The 17,543-nt window shown below is 53.8% G+C and overlaps 1 protein-coding gene across 1 annotated transcript in view; it reads left to right on the forward strand.

The window, feature by feature from the left end:
- Nucleotides 1–16,626, forward strand: part of LOC144946124 (uncharacterized) — an 80,565-nt gene extending 63,939 nt beyond the window's left edge. The window contains exons 8-15 of the mRNA XM_078874885.1: nucleotides 949–1,115; nucleotides 2,441–2,580; nucleotides 5,505–5,630; nucleotides 6,612–6,711; nucleotides 8,024–8,185; nucleotides 12,970–13,167; nucleotides 14,742–14,782; nucleotides 16,379–16,626. Of these exons, the coding sequence (XP_078731011.1) occupies nucleotides 949–1,115; nucleotides 2,441–2,580; nucleotides 5,505–5,630; nucleotides 6,612–6,711; nucleotides 8,024–8,185; nucleotides 12,970–13,167; nucleotides 14,742–14,782; nucleotides 16,379–16,558 (1,114 nt within the window). The 3' untranslated portion in view covers nucleotides 16,559–16,626. The remainder of the gene's footprint in view (nucleotides 1–948; nucleotides 1,116–2,440; nucleotides 2,581–5,504; nucleotides 5,631–6,611; nucleotides 6,712–8,023; nucleotides 8,186–12,969; nucleotides 13,168–14,741; nucleotides 14,783–16,378) is intronic.
- Nucleotides 16,627–17,543: the final 917 nt, after the last annotated feature.

A 17,543-nucleotide genomic window follows, 5' to 3' on the forward strand; every position in this document is an offset into this window, starting at 1 on the left:
ACGCCCCGACTGGACATCTATGAAAAAGAGCTTTAAAGCTCATCGGATTCCTCCAGTACAGAAATATTCTGATTCCGACCTAAAACGTGACCCTCACTATAATGAAAGTTTCCATTTGAACAGAGGTCACCTGAGGATTGTTTCTGCAGAGCGGGAAATGTTAGGTTGCGAAACGCTCGAGGCCGCTAAAGGTGAAATCGAGACAACGTTGCGGTGGAAGTGGCAATGGAAGATGCCTGTGAGGCACAGAGATGGGTCGGTCTCGTGGAGACCGCTGGGCTGCAGCCACGGGCTCGTGACTGATGGTGACTGTTTCCTGGAGAGCCGTCACTAGGGGTAACCGGCGAATGGGGGGCGACCGCCCCGGGCACCGCGCTTTGAGGGTGCCCACGCGCTTCCGATGTCACGGGGTCAGACGGAACGCTTTCGGTTTAGTTTGAAGGCGTCGGGGTGAGGGGGCCCACGTGGTGCGTAGTTTGCCACTGACCCCGCAACCCCCCGTGGATGACCCTGGCTGTACCTACTCTCTCGCGTGATCTACGCTCCCCTGCCGTCACCAGCCCACATTGACCAGTTTGGTCGGGTTTGGTCAAATAACAACCACTTATGTATATGTGGCGGTCAGTGCGGGCTGGTAAAGACAGGGGAGCTCAGAACCACGTGGGAGAGTATAAGTATGTATGTTGAACTTTTTGAGCACCGTACGTGACCAACCGTGATAATCGGAGGTGCCGGGGAAGGACATCAAGCACTTGGTGCTGATCACCCCACCCCTTCCTCGTGCGCCGTGCGTGCTGGCCTTCACAGGTGCTGCTCGCCACTCAACAGCACCAGCCATAACAGTCTGTGCAGACCACCGCTCGGCGGGGGGGGGGGCGTATGGGCGTTGTGAGTGAACCTTTGCGTTGCTTTTGTCTCCCCTGCGTGCGTCGCGCGTCGCGCCCCAAGCCGGCGCTACTGCGCGTGCAACCCGGCGGTGGTGTCGTCGCTGTGCAGCGAGGACACGGTGTTCGTGCTCGCCTTCGCCATCGTGCTGCTCAACACCGACATGTACAGCCCCAGCGTGCGGCACGACCGCAAGATGCGCCTCGACGACTTCATCAAGAACCTGCGCGGTCAGCGGCGGTGGTAGCGGTGATGGCACCAAGTAGCAAGTCGCAGCAGCAGCAGCGAGTATATGTGACTTGAGTGACAGCAGTAGCAATAACAGCAGCAGCAGCAGCGAGTGTATGTGACTTGAGTGACAGCAGTAGCAATAACAGCAGCAGCAGCAGCAGCGAGTATATGTGCCTTGAGTGACAGCAGTAGCAATAACAGCAGCAGCAGCAGCGAGTATATGTGACTTGAGTAACAGCAGTAGCAATAACAGCAGCAGCAGCAGCAGCAGCAGAGTGTATGTGACTTGAGTGACAGCAGTAGCAATAACAGCAGCAGCAGCAGCAGCGAGTATATGTGACTTGGGTAACAGCAATAGCGGTGCTGACAGCAGTCGCAATAACAGCAGCAGCAACAGTAACAGCTGCAATAGCCATAGCGGCAGCAGCGTCAGCAGCGATTGTAGCATGAACGGCAGCAGCGGGAACATCATCACTAGGAACAGCAGCAATAGCAGCGACTCTATCGGCAATAGCACCAGCAACAGTATCAATAGCACTCGCGTTGACGACAGCTGTGAGAGGAGCGGCAGCAGCACTATCAGTTGTGACAGCAATATCAGTGGCAATAACAGCAGCAGCAGCAGCAGGGGCAGTGATAGCGGTGGCAGGAGCAGGAGTGACAGCAGCATTGTCGCCGCCACTACGATCGGTGCAATCATTGTCATCGCCACCACCAAAACGGTTGCAACACAGCAGGTTACTCTTGGGCTCAAAGACTACATTTACATGTTATTGGCATACCTCCTATAATTTGGGAATGTGGAGTTTCCACTGCTAGCTCCGGAGCCGTCACTAAAGCCAATCGCTGGCCCAGGGGAGACGTGGTGGGTGAACCGTACCACTGAGTTACCCGATCGTCATTGGCCATGATCAATCCAATACTTGGATGAAGTCCTCCCCAAGCCGTCGCCATATCTCACGGCCCTGCAGTGTAACGATGCCCCCAGTTTGTTGTGCTTCCCCACACTTCCGATTCGCACAATTGGCTACGTACTGTGCGGAAGAAGTTCAACACGCACGCACGCAGCTCGAGCACCCTGCGCACGAGCTGATGTCACCTCTCCATCTCCGCTGCAGCAGCCCCCCACAGTCTTGCCGCGTCCGCAGTGGAGCAATGTCTAGCCGCTGCTGTGCACACGCGCGCATTACAGACGAATTGGCACAACACCTGTAAGTCCAGCGCTGCGGAGGCGCGGCGGGGGTTGGCGGGTCGCGCGCGGACGCCCCGAAGGTCACAGCGTGCTCGCCCGCGTCTCTCCCCCCGCGGCCCCGTCCGTGCGCAGGCGTGGACGACGGGGAGGACATCCCGCGAGACTTCCTCGTCGGGATCTACGAACGGATCCGCAAGCAGGAGCTGGCCACCGACCCGGATCACGTGACCCAGGTGGTGGCGGTGGAGGCCACCATCGTGGGGCGCCGGCCGGTACGATCCGGCGAGCATATAGGGCCCCCCCCCCGCCCCCCCCCCCCCACGGTTACGGTTCGCCCCCTTTGTCCATCGGCGCTCCGGTGAAGTTTGCGTTGGCTCAGCCGGGTTCGCGTTAGTTTGAATCCCATGTCAGCCGTCGAAAAAAAATAAAAGTATGGATTTGGGTTGCTTAGTTTACACTGTTGGGCTGGCTTTCCGTTTTCTTCACATTGAGTCAGTCTGGTCCGGTTTACATGTACAGTTAGTCGTCTACTTTGCATTAGGTGAGTATTCTAGACCACCTCGGGTCAGCCTTGTTTAAATGGGATTACTTGTTTAAGTTGGACACGTGTTTAGTCTTACGGTGAGTTTTCATACCTGATCAGTTTACTTTACATTCTGCCGGGTCTGGTTTACATTGGATCGAGTCTGCTTGGCTCCGTTCGGCTTGCAAAGTGGTTCTCGTGGCTCACTTTGTTTCAGTCTCTGTGGCAATGTGGTCCACCTTGTCGCTCCATGGAGTCGGTCTGGTTGACGTGGGACCGGCCACGTCGGCGTTGAGGTTACTGTGGCCACGTTGATGTGGATAAGGGAGGCTCGATGTGGATAAGGGAGGCTCACCGTGGGCCCACGCTCATGAGTCTGCGCGCCGCGGTGTTTGAAGGTCCGCGGACGCTCTCGGGCGCTACGTCCACGCACAACAACAAACAAAGTTCCCCCCTCCCACATAGCCTTAACAGACTGTAGGGGCAAGTGCTGTTAGCGAGCACGCACCTATGAAGGCCGGCACGGCACACGAAGGGGTGGGTAGCCGGCACCACGCCTGGCCGCCTTTGTCTCCCCAGTCCACACAGGTGCAGCTCCAGTCACCTCACGTCCAGTCACATTATCTGCCTTGACCGCCCCCCTACTCCCTCCTGCCCCCCCCCCAATCCGAATGCTGAATATTAATGGCATCGGCACCCTACCACGACGTGTGGCTTTCCCGCCCCCCCCCCCCCCACACACAATTTAGTAGGAGGCTAAAAAAAAAAATTACCGGGGTCTCTGAAACGGGCCTATTATGTGCATTTGTAACCCATTATCCGAGGCCTCTCCCGGCCAATTACTCGCGACATGCGCAGAGCGTTTGCTGCTGTCAGGCGGCGCTGCCAGACGGCGCTGCCAGACGGCTAAAGTGGCGCCCTTCCGAGGCTCGGGCGAACGGGCAGAGGCTGCAAAGAAAGCACGGCGTATTCCCAGAGCGCGGAAAGTAAGCCGGAATAAAGCCAAGATCACTCCCGGCGGCGGGAGCTCTCCCTTCCCGCAGCACCGACTCTGCGTGAACATTAAATCTGAACCTTTATTTTTTATTTTTACCAGGTAAGGCCCACCAACTTGGCTAAATGGCGCTTTTTCAGAAGGGCCCTGGCCACAAATGATCGCCCAACGAGAAGTGGCTTGTCATCACGTGGAAATTTCTCGTGGCCAAATACGCCGAACCCACGTTGATTCTAAATGGTGGAGGTGGGGGGGGGAAGAACAACGGAGGACGCGGAGAAAGAGCCGCGCGGCCACGGGGCGAGAGAGAGGGTGAGAGACCATGCAAACTCCCAAATATACAGGTGCCAGGGTCGGGATCGAACCCACGACATGCTGAATACCAGGTGGGGTAGTTAACATCTCGCCACGTTGTTCCCAACTCTATTTGTTTATTCGCCAAGGTGGGGGGGAGGGCACAGTAGGTGAATTGTTGCTCCGCTTGAGAGGGATTCTATTGTAATGCTGAGCCTCCTTCCGTCCGCCACGAACCCCCACGACCACTGCCTGCCCAGTCTCAAAATCGCCACTTTTGATGTAAGCGCACTTGGAGCTGTTATTGACGATGCGTCGTCCGTCCCTGGCTTAGCGCCAGAGGTCACAACCGGGTACCCGATACCCGTACGCTACCCGATACCCGGCTACCCGTACCCGGCCAGGTATGGGTACGGGTACCCGTTTGCGACCCTGGTGCGGCCGGGTACGGGTACGAGTAGGCCGTGAGTCACCGGTGAGTAATCGTTTGTCACTCATTTCGGGTAAGGTACGGGTAGCGTACGGGTACCCATACCCGGCCGGGTACGGGTACCCGTTTGCGACCCTGGTGTGGCCGGGTACGGGTAAGGAATCAAAACCCGTTTGAGACCTCTGCTTACCGCCCAGCCAGCGTCCACTTGAGTCAACGTTGTGTGCATGTCGATGTTGCAATTCACAGCAGCGGTGGTGGGGGCGGAGGCTGCTGTGCTCATGCCGTTCATTTGTGAAACCGTTTTTCTAATTATTATTCTTGATAGTGTGATCGCGTGGCGCAACTTGGTCGCGCGTGATAACGGTGGAGTTGATAGGCAACAAGGCTATGGGGGAATGAGCAGGGAGAGGATGTCTGCGGCGCAGAGAGCGTTCCTAGGATGGTGACAGCACGATGCGCAGGAAGGGGGATCGGGACTCAAATGTGCAACGTAGTGACATTGTTGCTGTTTCGCTTCATGGGTAGGTGGTTGTTGTTGTTGTTGTTGAAAATGTAAACGGGCGCCGCGGTGACGAGATGTTATCTCCCTCGCCTGGTTTACAGGAGGTTGTGGATTCGATCCCGACCCTGAACGCCTGTATAATTGGAGTTTGCGTGTTCTCTCTCCCCGTGTACGCATTAATTTTCTTCCGGTTTTCTCTCTCCACATTTAGAAACGACATGCGCTCAGAGTATTTGGCTGCTATAAATTTCCACGTGATGATAAGCCACTTGGTCGAGCTATCATTTGTGGCCAGGTGGCTTCTGAAAAACAGCTTTACTAGCTCAGTGGGCCTTGCTTGGTACCGATAAAAAAAACTTGTTTGGTGTATCATTCAACGACTTGAATTATAGTAATTTTCCTCTCCCTGTCCTTCCTTGACGTTGACGTTGACGTCCGTCCACCCGCCAGGTGCTGTCGCTGCCCCACCGGCGCCTGGTGTGCCTGTGCCGGCTGTTCGAGGTGCCCGACGTGACGCGAGCACAGAGGGCCGGGCTGCATCAGCGTGAGGTCTTCCTCTTCAACGACCTCCTCGTGGTAACTGCGGGGGAGCCCCCCCCCCCACTCAGCCCCCTACACCCCGCCCCACCCTCCCCCCACTCCACCTGGCCACACAGCTGCTGCGGGCACGACGGGCCCGATGGTCGCGTGCCACGAGTTGGAATAAAAAAAAATGTCTTCATAATAATGATGACGGAATGTTTTAGCCTTTTCTGTGCATACGGCTCGTCGTGGTTCGCGCGAATTGCATCTCTCGATCGCGGAGGAACCGCAGACGCAAGCTGGGAGGCGGCAGTTTGTTTGACCTGACAACCAAAGAGTGTCCGGCGATAAGCAACGCACCACAAAGCTGTGAAATTAAAGTAACTTTTACCCTTAATCGTTTTGCCGGTTTGACGTTCAAATGCGATTTTTAAAACAGCGTGAGGTCTCGAAGCCAGGACTTGGCAGCAGAACGTTCAGCGGATCCCGATCGGTGACCCCGAGATCTCGGACCTGTCACTCTCCAACATGCTGTCCTCTTTCCTGGATGTTCATTGTCAAGAAAATGTATTTAAAATACAATTCTATTTCATTCATAAAGAGATAGATGCCAGTCCTCGGCTCCCCTGAATGTTTTATTTTTCATCATTTATGATACTGGATGATGCACAAATGGAATATTTGAGCATCATCAAGTAAAATAAAAAACGTTGTCGGTACTGAGGCTCCCACAAGGCCATGCGGGAGGGTGTGTGGCACAATTTTGGTGCCAGTAATCATCGAGTAGTGCGGTCGTGTCGCTACGGTTCTCTGCGGTGAGTGCAATGTCTTTAAAAACAATGGCGCTACTACGCCTCTCTACATCAAATTAAACCGCTCGTCCGTTCCGAGATTCTGTGGCGAACGGGACACCACCCACCCTGCTACTTGCAGACGTCTCGGAACGGGAAATGGTTAATAAGATTTCGCCGAACTCCGTTACAGATTCGTGTTTTGTTTAATTCTCTCCGGGGGCCGCCCTCCTCTTCCAATCAGGTGACCAAGATTTTGCAGCGGCGAAAGCAGGGCAGCACGTACAGTTTCCGGCAGGCGTTCAGCCTCTATGGGATGCAAGTGCTGCACTTTGAAAATCAATGTGAGTGAGCGGCAATGCTGAACGGGCGCAGCGCAGACAGAGAGCCATGTTTGAGTGCTTTTGCTTATCTCAGTTGCGATGCAACACAAAAGGATTTGGATTTATATATATATAATGTCGAAATGTCACTGCATCTCAAGATGCCGAACTCAAATCACGATGTGCAGGAACAAAAACGAATGTGTGTGTGTACGTATACACGTGTGGGGAGCGGTGGTGTAGTGGTTAGCGCGCTGCGCTACAAACCTGGGGACCCGAGTTCGATTCCCGCTCACGGCCAACACCAGTGACGATTATCCGAACCGGTTCTAGTGCTCCCCTAGATCAACTCGGCCTCAAATGTGTACCTGGTGCGGTGTGTAAACGTCGCCACTAGGGAGACAAAGGCGGCCGGGCGTGGTACTGGCCACCCACTTCCTCGTGTGCCCTGCCAGCCTTCATAGGTGCTCGCTAACAGCACTTGCTCCTACAGTCTGTTAAGGCTATATGGGTGATCCTTGTCTTTGTATTTGTATATTTATATTTACCGTACATATTTTAAAGGTGCATTTGAATGCAATTGAATGCAATTCATACATACGAATAGAGTATATCCTAAAATGTGTCCCGCACCTTGGATTATCATGGTTGACAACGAAGGAAGTTAAAAATGCGCCAGAAGTGCCTTGCCTCGGCCATAGTAATGTGGAATTTGTATCGCCTTCTGAATCAGATATACTTAATTAATCACTCACCCACCCACCCTCCGATACATTCGGGCACTGCAAGCACCTATTTACCACCCACTCACCCAACTCACCTACTCACCCATTTGTCCACTCCACTGTCCCTGTCACTCATCCACTCACCCACTCATCCGCACACCCACTCACCCACTCACCCACTCACCCACTCACCCAACTCACCTACTCACCCATTTGCCCACTCCACTGTCCCTGTCACTCATCCACTCACCCACTCATCCACTCACCCACTCACCTACTCACTAATGCAGCAGAGGCCCCCATTGTGGGCTTGGCCTGTTAAAATAAAAAAAAGGTTTGTTTTGAGTCAAACATTTTTTCATTATCATAATTTTTTTAGTGATTTGCTTAGATTGCCTACACTTTGCACTCCCATCGTGTTTTACGTATTGTTTGTTGTTGTAACTTTCTGACCCGCGTGCCTCCTGGGCACGTGTGCAAAAGAACTTGTCGCATTCCCCCCGGATATCAATCAATATTCTGATTACACTATTACCCGACAGCGCTACGTAATGTTCAGTTCATTTATCTGCTTGCGCTTGAACACCTTCCGCCCTCTCCCGCGCCAGACTACTCGTACGGCCTGTCGCTGGTGTCGGCCGCCCCCGGGCTCGACGTGAGTACGCTGGGCAACTTCGCCGTGCCGAGCCTGGAGGACCGCTGGCGCTTCTCGCGCGAGCTCCAGGAGTGCATCTCCGAGGTGCACGAGATGGACCGCGTGCGCATCGAAGGTAACCCCCCGCTGCGGCGTGTCGGAAGAGGGGGGGCCGAGCAGGGGGGGGGGGGGTTCGCTTTCGCCGGCAGTGACCGCGAGCAAGCAATTGCGAGGTGGGGGGGGGGGGGTGCGTCTTTGCCCGCAAGTCGACGCTCCATTTTTCCAGGGTAATCTAATTGTCCGTGTGTTTGGTATTTGCGCCATTCTCGTAGCGCGGGGTCATCGCGAAGGTGCGACCCTTCCCAGACATGGCAGCGCCCCCAATTAGCACGGTTGGCTACGTACGGTGCGAAATAAGTTCGACATGCAATAAGTAAAAAAACACTTTTTTTTTGTAATGTTTGCCTTTTTTCATATATATACAACAAGTGGAAGGTTGGGACCCGGCCGTCATTGTTGACCATTAAGGAGAGTAAGTGGGCTGGGGGACTGGACGCGTCGCTGGAAGGGACGATACCCACTGGTCGAGACAAGCGATGGAGCTGCAGCCAAATGAGGGGTGGCTCTCGAGTGGACGTCCACGTGACCCTGCGCGCCAAGGGGATCACGGTGGCTAATGAGATGTTAGCTACCTCGCCTGGAATGCACGAGGTCGTGGGTTCGATCCCGATCCTGACGCCTGCTTTATATTTGGTGGTTGCGTGTTCTCCCCGTGGCAAATTATATGCTCGTGTTACATTTCAAGCTGGTGAAGCGACTTGAGCTCGACTTGCGTGAATGGAGGATTCTGGGAGAGAGAAAAAAAACGAACAATAATGACACAAAAACGAGAGAAAAAAAAATACATGTTTGATTCAGAAAAAGATTGCCGGGTGGGTGAATCGTTCTAACCCTATCACACAGCTGAACGCGATAGATCATGACATCAACAACATCCCTCCATCAGCTTTCACGTCCTCTTAACTGCCACTTGTGTCCATCAGATTGACGTTTGTCGTGAATCGGCTTTAAAATGTTGCAAAGCGGCCGCCCGGGTTTATTGCAGAACCCACGGCGCAGGGGCACCGGGTGAGATTCCCACCCAAGGTGTGTTGGGTTAATCAGAGTATCATCACGTCGATCATGTCAAGTGATGCGAATGAATTGCAGGAAACGATCAGAGTGAAGATCATCAGAGTGAAGGCCGCACTTGAGATACGCGAGGGCAAAAACAAATACAATCAAACGCAGGAAAGTTTCTAAGCGAATTAAAATCGTCGTCGGGAGTGGCACGACTGGAAAATAACACGTAACATTTGTACCGAGAGAAGTTATTGAAGGTGGATCGGAATCACAATGATGGAATTAAGGGACGGACAAAGGCAGGCCGGAGCGCTTCTGGAAAATGTAATTTAGTAACGTGGCATCACAATGCGCGTAGAGAAGAAACTTCTTGATCACCGTTCCAGCTCAAACCAAATACTAAACAAGGTCAACTCGCCTCCGCTTCCAAGATGAGGTGATTTCAGGGTTTGGATATGTTTGTTGAACTTCTTTCGCACCGCACGTAGCCAACCACTCTAACTTCATTTTCAGAGCTGGAATACACTGAATGCAGTGACAAGCTACATTTACAGCAAATAATAAGCAAATGTGTTTATTCATCATAATAGTAATCATAGCGTGCGCCATTCGAATACTGCAACAGCTCCCGCGAAGGTGCCGTGGTTTGCGCTTCGCGAGCTTCACATAATACCTCCTACGCTTCTCTGCCGATCTTGCCGATGGTGGCATTGTTCATATCACCGGGAGCGGTGTGTGGGGGGGGGTAGAGAGTTGGCAGTCACCGTGGTCATTGGGTGACCGGGCCGAGACCACCAACTGGCCATACACAAGGAAACCCCGTGAACATTTCGGGGCGGCTGTACCGTGGATGTGAAACCCCTCGGGGGATGGGATCTGTCACCGGGTGGCGTGCTCGTGACCTGACGAGGTTTTTCGCCACCGTGCTAACTCCGCTAAAACCGCGACCTTTAAAAATGAAGGTTATCTCTTGCCTCTGCCCAGTCCTTCCAGCGGCGCCTGCGGTGTAGGTGGTATCGCGAGCTTTCGACGCGGAGTCTGGCATTTCTTTGGACACGTATTGTGTTCTAAAATAACCACTTTACCTGAGGCTTGAAAGGGTTTTTGTTGTTGTTGTTGTTGTTGTGTTTTGTTGCGAGGTTGTAATCCGACGTGAAAAGGCGTCCCACGCGCTCTACCACACTCAAAGCCCGAATCTGTCAAAGTAGCGTTTCGCTCTCGCGCTGTCGCGTGCGATTTTTTTTACTTGAACACTGACGCGCGTGTGTGTTAGTGAGAGCCTGTTAAAGCCAATTCCAGTGGATGTACACCACGTAAGCCACGTTGCCTTTGTTTCCACGACGACTGATGTTCAATGATCACACTCTGATCCTGCTGCGGCTTTAGGCCGAGTGAACCTAAGGGAGGTGAGGTTCAGGTTCATGTTGCAGCAAGCGCTGTGCATCGCAGTCACAAATTCAACTTTGGTAACTGTGCTGTTCGTGTTTTATACGGATTGCTGTGGGGCCAATAAAAGACAGATCTCCCGTATAGCCTGTAACAGACCGTTAGGGCAAGTGCTGTTAGCGAGCATCAATGAAGGCCAGCACTACATACGAGAGGCGGTAGGTGGACAGTACAACGCCCAGCCGCCTTTGTCTCCCCAGTGGTGATGTTTACACACTATACCAGGTAGTAATTTGAGGCTGAGTCGACCTAGAGGAGGCCCAGGATCGGCTCAGATAATCGTCACCGGGTGTCGGCCGTGAGCGGGAAGTGAACGCAGCACACCGACCACGATGGGAACCGCTGCCACGCTCGCTCACACACACGCTGTGTTCCGTGGGAGTGTGCGTGCGTGTGCACACTCGTCCACACGCACACGAGCACAAATGCCTGCGTCCCCCACGTTGTTACGCAAGTGGATTACAGAGGCCGCCCAGTGCCGCCGCCACCGCCGTCGCATTCGCAAAAACCGAATTTGTTCTCTGGTTGGATTCAGGGGGCACGTGGGGGGCGCGGGGAGGGGGCTGTGTGTCAGGGGCTTGTATAATGTAGTACTTTTTTTTGCAAGCAATCAATTCGGCAATAAGCACACGGTCCTGTGGTGAACGCACAAACAAACTCTGATAATGTAGTGCCTTGTCTTCGAAACTGATTGGCCTTTCGGCGTTCTCTGGTCTGACACTGGTGAGACTGGGCCATGAAGAAGGCCGTCTCGGGTGTAGGCCACTACGTTTCTAAGACAATGCACACACACAGAGATTGTTTGCATATTCAGCACAGGTACGTGCGGTTAATGCACTACTTGATTCGTTGTCAAAGGTTTCTATTTGGTGTTTGAACATCTTAACACCTGTTTTATTGCCAGAACGAGTAAACACATATTCTTACTCCTCATACTTTGATCGCGGCAAAGAGGGTCCCATGATTAGAATGTAGAACTGGATAGCGATTTCCCTCCTGCCTAACTCCCACCACCAATCCCCCCTTTTTCTCGGGAAAATAAAAGTTTTGAGGGATGAAGGCAATGGGATTTTCGCACTTTCAAAGAACCCCAATCAATTCAGCCCCCGAACTGCTGCAGAGAGATTGGAATCTGACAGGCGACTGGGTGGTCACTCCAGAGGAGGCACGGAATGGCCGCGTCGCGCAATGCGGTGCGCAGTTCCATGAGCCCAGTCGCTCCCACCTCCTCCTCCCCCCTCCCTCTCCCCCCCTCCCCTCTCCCCCTCCTCGCCCCCCTCTCCCCCCCACACCTCTCCCTCCTCTCCCCCTCCCCCTCCTCTCCTCCCTCCTCCTCCCCCCCTCCTCTGCCCCGTCTCCCCCCCACTCTCCCCCTCCTCTCCCCTCCCTCCCCCTCCTCTCCCCCCCTCCTCTCCCTCCCCCTCCTCCCCCCCCCACTCTCCTCCTCCTCTCCCCTCCCTCCCCCTCCTCTCCCCCCCTCCTCTCCCTCCCCCTCCTCCCCCCCCCACTCTCCCCCTCCTCTCCCCTCCCTCCCCCTCCTCTCCCCCCCCTCCTCTCCCTCCCCCTCCTCCCCCCCCCCACTCTCCTCCTCCTCTCCCCTCCCTCTCCCTCCCCTTCCTCTCCATACCCCTCTCCCCCCTCTCCACCTCCTCTCCCCCCCTTCTCCACCTCCTCTCCCCCCTCTCCACCTCCTCTCCCCCCCCCTCCTCTCCGTGAAGTACACGGTGGACACGCTCTCTCAAGCACGCTCTGTCCTCCGGCTGTCGTTCTGTCGTTGCGATCGCCCCGCCAGCGATCGTTCCCTCCGGCGACGTTGCCCCGACGATCCCACTGAACGTTTCTTAACCCTCGCGAGGTGGCCGTGGTGCTGCTGGTGCTGGTGGGGTCTCACATGAACGCAATCTCAATCGTCACGTTTTGTTCACGCGGCTGCTCGACTTGTTCGGCCGTGTCGGGTGTAGGAGGGGCGTGCCGATTGTCCAATCGTGAACGTAGGTAACGTGTTGCTTGAATGGAGCAGGGCTCGTAAGAACCTGGACAAAGAGGTACCTATGTATATATGTTGAACTTCTTTCGCACCGTATGTAGCAACTGCGCGAATCGGAGGTGCGGGAGAAGGACAACAACCTAAAGACAAAAAGAAGTTCAAAATAAATGAGTTTGCAATCTAGATGGTGATTTAAAAGTGCTTAGCTCCAGTGGCTTCCTAATATCGGAAAGAAGAGCGTTCCGGACGGCCGCAGGAGCGCGTGTGAAAGTGCCACGCGACGCGGTGAGAGCCGCGCGCGACGTGAAGCAGCAGGAGTCGCCGCGCCTGTGTCCCATCGGCGCGTGCCCCTCTCACCCCGCCAGCCGAGCTGGAGAAGCAGAACATGGTGGTCCGGCCGCCTCCTTCCCCGGGCCGCGATGGCAAAGGGGGGCAGCACCAGGGCAGCCTGGGCAGCGTCCCGCGGGGCAGCCTCGACGATAGCTGCATCCCGGCGGCGGAGGAGCGGCCGTCCATGAGGAGGGGCAACCTCAGCGGCTCCCTGCGGGACCTCGCCGATGGAGGTGAGGGTGTCATCCCGTGACGAGTGGGCCTCGTCCGGTGGTTGAATGAGCGAGTCTGTTAGTGAATCGGCAGGTTCGTGAGGTGAATGAATGGTTGGTTGGGTGGGTGAGTGAGTGAGTGAGATCATGGGTGGGTGGGTGAGTGAGTGAGTGAATGGGCAGGTTAGTGAGGTGAATGGTTGGTTGGGTGGGTGGGTGAGTGAGTGAGATCATGGGTGGGTGGGTGGGTTTGTGAGTGAATGCGCAGGTTAGTGAGGTGAATGGTTGGGTGGGTGGGTGGGTGAGTGAGTGAGATCATGGGTGGGTGGGTGGGTTTGTGAGTGAATGGGCAGGTTAGTGAGGTGAATGGTTGGGTGGGTGGGTGGGTGAGTGAGTGAGATCATGGGTGGGTGGGTGGGTGAGTGAGTGAATGGGCAGGTTAGTGAGGTGAATGGTTGGTTGGGTGGGTGGGTGAGTGAGTGAGATCATGGGTGGGTGGGTGGGTTTGTGAGTGAATGGGCAGGTTAGTGAGGTGAATGAATGGTTGGTTGGGTGGGTGGGTGGGTGAGTGAGCGAGTGAGATATTGGGTGGGTGGGTTTGTGAGTGAATGGGTGTGTGGGTTTGTGAGTGAATGAGTGAGTTAGTGAATGGACACATGAGTGAGTGGGTGGGGTTGTAAGTGGGTGGATCTTGTGGATTGTGTGAATAGGTGGGTAAGTTAGTCGCATTATGGATGAGGTGAGTGTCGGTGTGTGGATTGGTAGTTGAGTGAGTGAGTGGGTAGGTGAGTGAGGGGGCAGGTAGGTGAGTCGGTGGGTGAGTGAATGAGTTAAGTGGGTTGATCTGCAGGCTGTGTGAGTAGATGGGTGAGTTTTCGGTTTAGTGGATGAGGTCACTTGGTGGGTGGACAGGGTGAATAATGGGTGGACGAGTGGTTGTGAGTGAGCGATCAAGCAAGTAGGATCTGTGGGTTGGTATGTAAGGAGGTGGGCAACTCATTGGTGGAGCAGGTGAGTCAGATGGATCAATGGTTGATTGAGTGAGCGAGTAGACAATAGGGGTACTGGTGACGAGGTGACTACCTCACCTGTTATGCAGGACATTGTGGCTTCGATCACAACCCTGGCGTCTGTATATTTGGAGTTTGCGTGTCTCTCTCCCCGTGGTCTCATGGGTATGTGTCTGGTATACATTTCCACGCGATAAGCCACTTCGTTGAGTGATCACTTGTGGCCAGGTCGCTTCTGAAAAAAAATCTACATAGCTCAGTGAGCCTTGGTAAAATAAAAATAGGCAAAATAAAAATAGGAAATAGGGAGGAGGGATTTAGTAATTTAGTAACATACGAAATAATTTCTAGCCCAAAAGGAAAAAAAAACCGCTGTAATATTTGCCGTCTTGTCCCATCGGGACGATGTTTCTGGAGTTAACGAACGACGCCAAGCGCTTGGTGAGAGGCGTCTAACCAGGTCGGTGGACGTGTCGGTGTGCTGACGGTGTTTTACCTCCCGCCCTCAATCTCAATGCTGCGTGCGTTTTTCTTTTTGTCGAGCGATGCAACGATAAAAAACCCGCTCTGTGCTTTGTGCTACAGACTCGTGCGAAAGCATCATCACCATGGACTGCACCGACAAGGTGAGCCGCGTGAATGCACATGCCTGGCGTATTATTGCCGATTATTCCGCAAGGATATCCAAGATAATTAAATCCAAAAAAATACTGAACAAAAAATACAAGTTTACGTTACAAGTATGTGATGATGCGCCCCCATGGTGTGATGGTAACCAAAGCTAGGCTTGCAAGCCAGAGGTCGCAGGTTAAAACTAAAATAATGGGCCCACTTCATAAAGTTCTCCCCCTCCCGTCGCCTCTCTCCACGCGGCGTCGGTCGGCAGGCCACGTGTGGTTGGGTCGGTTGCGTTGTCGCTCGCACCCCTTTCTTGACGCGTCACGCCAGCCTAAAAGAGTAGGCCAAAGTGTACGCTAGCGGAGGGCCCTTCCAGTAAGTGTGCCGGTGTGTGTGTCCCGTGTGCACGTTGCACTTCTTTCGCACCGTACGTAGCTAACCGTGCTAAATCGGAGCTGTGCGAGTGGGTGGGCGAGTGGGCGAGCGTGAGTCGGATCCAGCCAGTGGGACTTGCTACGTATTTTCAATTTATTTTTCATTTCGGCCAATGTATTTTTCATTTTGGCAGTGGCACAATGAAAACATTGCAGGGCTGCACAATCAGAGCCGTTAGAGCTGTTTAAGGCCTGTCTTGAAAACTCGCCTCTGTAAACGGGTCTCTACCCCCTAGTTCTGGCGGTTTACCCTGTGCAGGTTCTGTTTGTTTACTGGCTTTCCATACACGGTGGTTGCGTTAGGAATCTAAGGATGAAATGCACCACTTTACAAATGTGAGTTATTATTAATATTAAAATCCGGGTGAAGTGGCTCAAGGGAGCCCAAGTGAGCCTGACTGTCAGGCAGGTCACAACCTCCAAAGCCTGGCAGCGTCAACTCAGGAGCCAATCGTCAACACCACCATCAACATCTTCCCGATTCGGTGTACAAAATTCGTACCGCTGAGTCAACAAGGCAAAAGTGAGTGTCCTTTGAACGGGCCAGCTTCTGCCATAGCAATGTGGAATTTCCACCTCGGCTTCTTTGACCGTTCGTGGACACGATCGCTGCCATGGCATTCTCATCTTGTACACTGAACAAAGACGGTCACCGCATCGCGCACTTTCGGATGCGCTTCTGCGGCCGTCTGGAACGTTCTACCGATAATAGGAAGTGACTTGGAGCTACGCACCTTTAAATATCGGTTGAAACTCGTGTTTTTTAAAAAGTACTTTTTGCGTTTAGTTTGTTGCCCTTACTCGGCACCTCCTATTAGCACGTACGAGCCAAAGAAGTTCAACATACATACAGTACATACATTATCACGCCCAGTTCAACCTTGTTAAATACTTGTTTTTGTGTTCCTACGACAGGAAAACAAGTCTTCACATATACACGATCACTCGTGTGACAGAGATCACGGTTGCCAGTTAGGTTCCCTTGAGCTGTGCGTTGGGATATTATTTTGTTGGCTCCGCACGGTTCAACATACACGCATGCCCCAAGTCTCGTGTGCGAGCAACGAGAGACCTCCCGCCCGGCGTCTGCGCGGTAGAACCGACGCGCGTGACGACTTCTCCTTGCGCTCTGTGTCTGTCCCTCCCTCCCCGGATCGCGGCCGCTCGCAGGACTCGCAGTTTTCTCAAAGCAAGAAACTCCCTCGGAGCGCCGGGACGACCTCGCGGTCTCGCCTCACCCACTCCTCCTCCTTCCGCCTCGGCAACATCTTCGGCTCGCTCCGAGGGAAGCCCACGCTGAGACAGGCCCGGCAGCCGCTGCCCCAGGCATTCCATGCGGCCGACGCGTGATCGCTTCCCCCCCCCTTCCCCCTCCTCTCGTGCGCTGCCACTCAGTGGGTGTGTTGGTTGGTGGGTTTTGGTGGGTGGGTTGGTGGGTGTGTTGGTGGATGGGTTGGTGGGTGTGTTGGTGGATGGGTTGGTGGGTGGCTTGTTGGGTGGGTTGGTGAGTGGGTTGGTGGCTGGCACCAATACCTGGGTTCAAATCCGTGTTTCAGCCTCGTCCTGCCTGCGAACTGGGAGTTTCACGTTGCACGTCGACTGTCAATGCTCTCAGCCCAGTCTCCCAATGGCTGCACGAAGAAAAACACACTTTTGTTGTTGCGTTTTGTTCCCAACACTGAAATGTTTGTGTGTGTGTGTGTGTGAGCGTGGCACTTCATTTCACGTGGCAAGGATATATTTATAGAGCCCTTTGTTTAGGCAGGCTGTGATGGGCCACCGTTACGATTGAATTGATTGTCATAATTCCGCACACAAATTCCATACGAGAATCAATTATTAGATATATATTTTTTGTGAATGGAGTGCACCTGTAGTGACTGCAGGATTCATCATCAGCAGCAGCCATGATCTGTCCATTGTTGGATGACGGCACCCACCAATCTGTCACTTTCGCATGGGACACGACGCATGTGCACAGAAAATAAGAGATTCTCGCTCGCGATGTTTTAAGACGACAATGCGTTATCATCAGCGTTGCGTGCATAGTTTGAGTTTATTCATCTTATTGCGATCTTATCGTCACAGATCCTGGATTCGTTCTTAAAATTCTGCGTTATTTAAGCATCAATTCCCCCCCTCCCTCTTCCAAAAAAAGACCAGACCTTTTCTGAATGTCTGTCACATCCCAAACCGCGATTCTTTTGCGATTTGGACATATGCAAACACGAACGACAGTAATTCAGTCGTGACCGCTGTAAGAGCCTGCGCACACTCGAGAGGCGGGCTTGAGACGCCGATTGAAGGCACCGCTGGCGAATAGCCCCCCCCCCCC

The sequence above is a fragment of the Lampetra fluviatilis genome, chromosome 40 (genome assembly GCF_964198595.1).
Source record: "Lampetra fluviatilis chromosome 40, kcLamFluv1.1, whole genome shotgun sequence".
Classification (NCBI taxonomy): Eukaryota; Metazoa; Chordata; class Hyperoartia; order Petromyzontiformes; family Petromyzontidae; genus Lampetra; species Lampetra fluviatilis.